This window comes from Salvelinus fontinalis, chromosome 26 (assembly GCF_029448725.1).
Source record: "Salvelinus fontinalis isolate EN_2023a chromosome 26, ASM2944872v1, whole genome shotgun sequence".
Lineage (NCBI taxonomy): Eukaryota > Metazoa > Chordata > Actinopteri > Salmoniformes > Salmonidae > Salvelinus > Salvelinus fontinalis.
This window is the reverse complement of record NC_074690.1, coordinates 17,912,956-17,920,802: the sequence shown is the minus strand read 5'-3', so window position 1 is coordinate 17,920,802 and position 7,847 is coordinate 17,912,956. Positions and strand designations below refer to the sequence as shown.

The window sequence follows — 7,847 nt, the reverse complement described above, 5'->3', positions numbered from 1 at the left end:
AAAGTATGGTGGAGGGAGCATCATGGTTTTGGCTGTTTTGCTGCCTCAGGGCCTGTACAGCTTGCTATCATCGATGGATAAATGAATTCCCAAGTTTATCAATACATTTTGCAGGAGAATGTAAGGCTCTGGCCGCCAATTGAAGCTCGACAGAAGTTGGTTGATGCAACAGGACAATGACCCAAAACACAGAAGTAAATCAACAACAGAATGGCTTCAACAGATAAAAATATGCCTTCTGGAGTGGCCCAGTCAGAGTCCTGACCTCAATCCGATTGAGATGCTGTGGCATGACCTCGAGAGCAGTTCACACCAGACACCCCAAGAATATTGCTGAACTGAAACAGTTTGTAAAAAAGGAATGGTCCAAAATTCCTCTTGACTGTTTGCAGGTCTGATCCGCAACTACAAAAAACGTTTGGTTGAGGTTATTGGCTCCCTCCACCATACTTTACAGTTGGGATGAGGTTTTGATGTTGCTGTGCTTTTTTCTCTCCACATAGTGTTGTGTTCCTTCCAAACAACTCAACTTTAGTTTCATCTGTCCACAGAATATTTTGCCACTTGCGCTGTAGAACATCCAGGTGCTCTTTTGCGAACTTCAGACGTGCAGCAATGTTTTTTTTGCAGCAATTAGTTTAACGTTTGGTTGAGGTTACTGAAACAGTTTGTAAAAAAGGAATGGTCCAAAATTCCTCTTGACTGTTTGCAGGTCTGATCCGCAACTACAAAAAACGTTTGGTTGAGGTTATTGTTGTCAAAGGAGGGTCAACCAGTTATTAAATGCAAGGGTTCACATACTTTTCCCACCCTCCACTGGGAATGTTTACACGGTGCGTTCAAGAAAGACATGAAAACGTATAATTGTTTGTGTTATTAGTTTAACCAGACTGTGCCTATTGTTGTGACTTAGATGAAGATCAGATCCAATTTTATGACCAATTTATGCAGAAATACAGGTAATTCCAAAGGGTTCACATACTTTTTCTTGTCACTGTATGTAGGGGAGTGTACTTGTGTGTGCGGGAGAAAGGTTGTGTTTACACAGGCAGCCCAATTCTGATCTAATTGGGAAAAAGATCTGATCTGTTTGGTCAAAAGACCAATTAGTGGCAAAAATATCAGAATTGGGCTGCCTGTGTAAACACAGCCAAAGAGTGTGTGCGTGTGTGTCAACCCTCTGAGGGGAGGGTTGTCAATAGTGTACAACTATTAGTATTGTTATTTTGAGTTTTTGTTATAGGATCAATTAAACTGGGGAAAGGGCCAATACATTTATTTTATTCACCTTAAATGACTGTTACTAATAACTATGACAACTGAAACCATATTTAATCAATACGTTTCATCAAATTTAACCTGTTGGAAGTTCTGATCACGTAGTAACCTATCTGTATTGTGTGCTGTGGACCACCGTCTTACACACAAGACACCAGATAGCCAATGGAAGGCCTCCTTGCACGAGTCAACCGACTCCCTGGCAACGTGTCCCGCGCGCTCATTGGTAGAAGGTTGGAGAATTAAACTTTGGGACGATTCACACGAGCCATTCGCGTGCAGCTTCCTCTATAAATATGACCGGAGGTGAAAGTGACAGTGTTGACTTGTTATCAACACCATACTGGCAGGTCGTTAACTGCAGGATGTAGCCTCAGCAATAGCTACGTTGTAATTAACACCTGTAACGAACAGAGTTGGTCAGGAAAAAAGTACATGGCCGGTGTTTGAATATTCCTCAATAGGTTGGACTTTATTGAACAATTTTGGGACAAATGATTTGCTGAAGTTGACTGGACAATTGTGGGATATTAAAAATTAAGATGCCGGCTGATATTTTGGAGAAAACGTCTCCATCTTCTGTTGCGGCCACCCCGTCGAGCGTAAATGGAAATCCAGATAAACTAAGGACTGCCTCAGAGCACAGAAAGGTAGGCCTACAGAAAAGCACGGAAATAAAACGATTCCTTTTTTATATGTCAATTGTTGTTAATAAGTTACATGTCTAATAATCAATAAGTTACATGTCTAATAATCATGTGTTTTATTGAATTCAATTTAAAGTCTTCTAAACCAATTATGGAGAAGAGAAGACGTGCGCGAATCAACGAAAGCCTTGGACAGCTCAAGACCCTCATACTGGACGCTCTAAAGAAAGATGTACGTTTAAAAAAGCTTTTAGAATCATAGAAATGTATGTCTACGACATATTCTTCTATAATTATGTTAATTTGATGGATTAGAACGAAGCTCAAATAGATTATTAATCATGTGTAATATTCTTCTTGATGTCTGTTTAGAGCTCCAGGCATTCGAAGCTGGAGAAGGCGGACATCCTTGAGATGACTGTGAAGCACCTAAGGAATATGCAGCGTCTTCAAATGACTGGTAGGTTTCATTCTAGACGTGCATGTTTAAATTGCATCTGTGACTGTTCCCACGGTACTATATGCATAAGTCCATCAAACCTATTGATAGACCTACTGAGTATTATATAATTACATTTAAACGGTTTTCTGAACAATATATCCTCAAATACATCATATTATTTCACTTTACAGGTGCTATAAGCACGGATCCGTCAGTCCTTGGCAAGTACAGAGCGGGATTCAGCGAGTGCATGAGTGAAGTCACCCGTTTTCTGTCCACATGTGAAGGGGTGAACATGGAGTTAATGTCCCAACTTCTCAGCCACTTAGCCGGTTGTGTGTCACAGATCAACACCGTAAACTACTCAACTCATCGCCAGAGCCTCACTTACCCTCCGCATCCAGCTCATCCAACGCTTGGCCAAGCCATTGTGCAAATCCCAAGTGCGTCGCCTCAGTTGAATGTAATCATGCCTTGCAAAAGTGGCTCGCCAATCAACTTCACGTCAGCAGTGGCTAAATTATACAGTGGACTTCAGATTGTGTCAGCGACAGATGGACAATTCGCCTTTCTGATTCCAAGCGCGGCCCTTGCGCATATGAGCGTGCCAAACGCCCTACATGGCAATCCAACAGTTGCGGTGGCGGTGTCACCTGTTGCACCTCCCATCACTGCAGACTCCGTGTGGAGACCATGGTAGGGTCATTAGACTGAAGGACTTTTATGCACCATAACACATTTTTTTCTAATATGAGTTTTTGTATATTTTTGTATAGGCTGTTCAAAGCAATAGTCAAGTGATGCTTACTCACATTTTGTTGTTCTTTGATGGAGAATACACTTTTCCATTAGATATATTTTCAGTGATGTCATGATCATGTTTTATTGTTGTGATACAACAATTATTCAAATGACCTCAAATGCTATCCTTCAGGAAATCAATAAATTCTTCAAATTAAATTGCAATGTTTAACACCTGAAAATTGTGACTTCTTAACTACATTTAAAATAATTGTCTATCCTTGCCCTAATGATACCCACATGGAAAACTACTACAGTTTACTATAGAATACTACAGTACTTAGAATTATGTTGTAAACTGTAGTATACTGTAGAGTACTATACTACACAGTAATATATCTTGATCATGTGTTGTACTTACTATAGAATATATATACACTACCGTTCAAAGAAAAATCCATGTCTCAGACTGGCCAATAAAAATAAAAGATTAAGATGAGCAAAATAACAGACACTGGACAGAGGAACTCTGCCTAGAAGGCCAGCATCCCGGAGTCGCCTCTTCACTGTTGACGTTTAGACTGGTGTTTTGCGGGTACTATTTAATGAAGCTGCCAGTTGAGGACTTGTGAGGCGTCTGTTTCTCAAACTAGACCCTCTAATGTACTTGTCCTCTTGCTCAGTTGTGCACCGGGGCCTCCCACTCCTCTTTCTATTCTGGTTAGAGACAGTTTGCGCTGTTCTGTGAAAGGAGTAGTACACAGCGTTGTACGAGATCTTCAGTTTCTTGGCAATTTCTAGCATGGAATGGCCTTCATTTCTCAGAACAAGAATAGACTGACGAGTTTCAGAAGAAAGTTATTTGTTTCTGGCCATTTTGAGCCTGTAATCGAACCCACAAATGCTGATGCTCCAGATACTCAACTAGTCTAAAGAAGGCCAGTTTTATTGCTTCTTTAATCAGGACAACAGTTTTCAGCTGTGCCATCATAATTGCAAAAGGGTAGGGTTTTCTAATGATCAATTAGCCTTTTAAAATGATGAACTTGGATTAGCTTACACATTAGCTAACATGCCATTGAAACACAGGAGTGATGGTTGCTGATCATGGGCCTCTGTACGCCTATGTAGATATTCCATAAAAATATCCAGCTACAATATTTATTTACAACATTAACAATGTCTACACTGTATTTCTGATCAATTTGATGTTATTTTAATGGACAAAAATGAGTTTTTCTTTCAAAACAAGGACATTTCTAAGTGACCCCAAACTTTTGAACGGTAGTGTATATATAGTATACAGTATACTGTAGAATACTAAAGTAAATACAACAATATACTCCAGACCGCAACAACACTACAGTAAATACTACAGTAATATCTGCAAAAACACTACAGTCCATAAAAACACTACAGTAATTTCTATAATATATACTACAGTATTTCATTTGCATATACCCTGCTCATTCCCCTCCCCCATATCCCAATTTGTTCAACTCATAAGTGAGAAACCTACATGAACTGTATAGATCATATATTGTGTTCCCTACAGGTTATAGAAAAGAGCAGAAGCTCTGAACCATCCATTCAGACCTCATTCCTACCTACCTACCTATCTACCTATCTACCTACCTACTTACTTACAGGTCATGGAAAATGTGCTATTTGAGTATTTTGTTGAGGACAAAGCCCCCACTGCTATGTCAAAGATAATTAAAAAAATTACTATAGTAAATACAACAGTAATGTCTGCAAAAAAAACAACAGTAAATACTACAGTAATGTCCACAAAAACACTACAGTATACTATAATAATGTTCCCAACACTACAGTAAATACTACAGTATACTATAGTCATGTCCGCAACACTACAGTAAATACTACAGTATACTATAGTCATGTCCGCAACACAACAGTAAATACTACAGTATACTATAGTCATGTCCGCAACACTACAGTAAATACTACAGTATACTATAGTGATGGGACTATGCACCGAACACAGAATAGCTCTTTTTGCTGAGCAAACTCAAATACTTCCATATATTGACGTCTTTCTTCTCATCCAACCTCACCTCTGAGCTATCATTGATTGGTGAAGGGGCATGCAAGAGTTCTATGAATTAAGATTCAAGCCTGTACTGTAGACGTACACCAACCCATGGCCATGTTCTAGTGCTCTGACTAGTGTTATCTTCCCATCTCATCCCTGTTAGCCTCATCTGTCTTCTACTTCTACTTCTTTTTTTCCCCCGGCTGGAAATAAATAACTCCTAGATGAGGTGAGGAACCTGAGAGGTCGTGAGAACGACTCTCAGCCCAGCAGGCAACGACCAGAATAGGGGTGGGGGAGGTGGTGAGTCTGTCGGACATGAGCAGGGCTGCCTGCCACAGAGGAAATCTTAACATACATACATGGGGAGGGAAGGTTCCAGAGGAAGGGAGGGTGGCGAGAGAAAGGAGAACAGAGAGAGGTTCTGGAGGGAGGGGAGAGAGGGTTCTGGAGGGAGGGAGGGAGGGTAGGGAGAGCGTTGGGAGGGCCAGACAAAATGTTCCTAGCTTGTTACCAATACCCAATGACTATATACATGTGACACGCAATGACTTTATGGTGACCCCCTCCATGCATGCTGTTGCTCCGGGTAGAGGTTACCAGAGGGGACAGATCTAGGGTTCAAGTGATGGGGTATACGACAACAAAAGTAACGTCAAGCTACATTTTAAACTGGGTGGTTCAAGCACTGAATGCTGATTGGCTAAAAGCTGTGGTATATCAGACCGTATACCACGGGTATGACAAAACATTTATTTTAACTGCTCTAATTACATTGGTAACCAGTTTATAATAGCAATAAGGCGCTACAGGGATTTGTGGTATATGGCCGATATACCACGGCTAAGGTACTCTGCGTTGCGTTGTGCGTAAGAACAGCACCTCCTCAGGCCTCATTGCTTAAGTATACTACATTCAATTTATGAGGTTCAGGAGTTTTATTATGTGCTCTTCATTCTTTAGAATATTTATCTTAAAAAACTAGATATGCTTTTTATTTATTTATTTTATTTAACCGTTATTTTACCAGGTAAGTTGACTGAGAACACGTTCTCATTTGCAGCAATGACCTGGGGAATAGTTACAGGGGAGAGGAGGGGGATGAATGAGCCAATTGTAAACTGGGGATTACATAGGTAGTGGTAAGAAATGATACAGAAACAAGGTAACTTGCGTTTTGCTCCCCAAGGTGTGACAATGCTCTGCTCAAATTATGACTGACATTCGTGACTGTGAGTCAAGCTTGTCATTAAGCTTAAAGGGATACTCACAAAAATCACAATGCATTTTGAATGTAACTGGATGGTGCAAATCAGACTAATAGCTAAATTATTCAAAGTGACCTGAACCCCTATTTGATTTACACACAGGAAGTGCATGTTTGCACATGGGATCTTGGCGGCTTATCTTAGCGACAGGCAGGGAATAGCGCTGCTGTCTATTTAACGGTCTGGCACCCAGCTAATGGAGTGACTAGCACAGTGTGTGTCCAATGTGTGTCCAGGGTTGAATGCTCCCACAGAGGGCCATAAGGAGAGCTTGACCAGGGGTCACAGGTGCCTGTCACTCTGCCTCACAGGACTGGACTAGCCTCGAACCAGATATGTTTGTGTTGCCTTGCAACTCTGTTTGGCATGACAATGACCATATGAGTTGGCAAGACAACACAAACAGATCTGGGACCAGGCTGGGACTAGACAGCTCCAATACAACATGCAGTCTGAAATATTCTAGTCCCTCTGTCACTATATGACACCGTTTTGACAACATGAAAAAGGTAGAGATGGTGGAAAATGAGAGAGCAATAATCTGAGTGTTTGTGATTGAATTGAACTATAAAAAATAAAAATAAATCTGCAATTTACCTCCATGGTCTTATTGTAAGAGTGCAGACATCAGTCTGCATTACAAACTTGTCTGAAAATAATTTCCAATGTGTAGTATTTGAAGTGATACAGTGCTTTTGGGCATCTTTGTCACACTTTTAAGATGTCACCCCTAGAAAATGGCTGAACACTTTTTGGTTAAATAGATTAGCTTTTTTCAACATAATTACATTGCATCATAAAAGGTATTTTCATTATCGAACAACTTTCTATCTCAGCATATTTTAAACTTGGAAACACAGCAAAATCCCTCTCTCTTCCCAAATAATGTCAGTCAAACCCGCTCCTGCTCATAATGCAGTCAATTAAGTTTACAGTACATCTCTGTTTGACCAAAACATACCATCCTGGCAATGTGTAAGAGCCCTAAAAGCCAAATATAGCCTCCCTGATCAGAACTGGCCTTTGAGAAAGGGCCCCACAACACAAAAACAAAGGCAGGCCCCTCAATGGCTCAATGACTCCTCTCTGTGTGGCCCTCTCACTCTTCATAAAGGACCCTGCTCTTGTTTATCCAGGAAGAGGTTTAATGGTCCGCAGGGGGGAGGACCATGCTGTCACTTTCACCGTGCTGGGACTAGAGGCTCATTGTTGAGTAGGTCCCAAGACTCCTCTAAGGCCAGGCTACTATCTTCAGAGACAAGAGGGCTACTACTGAGTCTCTGCTCAGGTTTGAGTTTCTTCTAGCCAATCGCCAGCTCCTCTCTCAAGTCCTTCCTGTGGACCACCTGAAGTATAATGGATGCATTTGGACTGGTGTTGGGTGGAGGCCGGCCCGGGATTTAACAACAGCTGAG

General features: G+C 41.0%; 1 protein-coding gene across 1 annotated transcript; it reads left to right on the top strand.

Moving 5' to 3' along the window:
* Nucleotides 1-1,565: 1,565 nt before the first annotated feature.
* Nucleotides 1,566-3,350, top strand: LOC129824528 (transcription factor HES-1-B-like). The gene is made up of 4 exons (XM_055884221.1): nucleotides 1,566-1,928; nucleotides 2,062-2,157; nucleotides 2,298-2,385; nucleotides 2,559-3,350. Exons 1-4 carry the CDS (start codon nucleotides 1,821-1,823, stop codon nucleotides 3,065-3,067), a joined length of 801 nt encoding a protein of 266 aa, XP_055740196.1. The 5' UTR covers nucleotides 1,566-1,820; the 3' UTR covers nucleotides 3,068-3,350.
* Nucleotides 3,351-7,847: the final 4,497 nt, after the last annotated feature.

Excerpts from the sequence above, each read along its gene's own strand:
- LOC129824528 (XM_055884221.1), top strand. The coding sequence starts at position 1,821 with ATGCCGGCTGATATTTTGGAGAAAACGTCTCCATCTTCTGTTGCGGCC. Across the intron at positions 1,929-2,061 it reads CTGCCTCAGAGCACAGAAAG|TCTTCTAAACCAATTATGGA; the intron begins GTAGGCCTACAG and ends TTCAATTTAAAG. Across the intron at positions 2,386-2,558 it reads GCAGCGTCTTCAAATGACTG|GTGCTATAAGCACGGATCCG; the intron begins GTAGGTTTCATT and ends TTCACTTTACAG.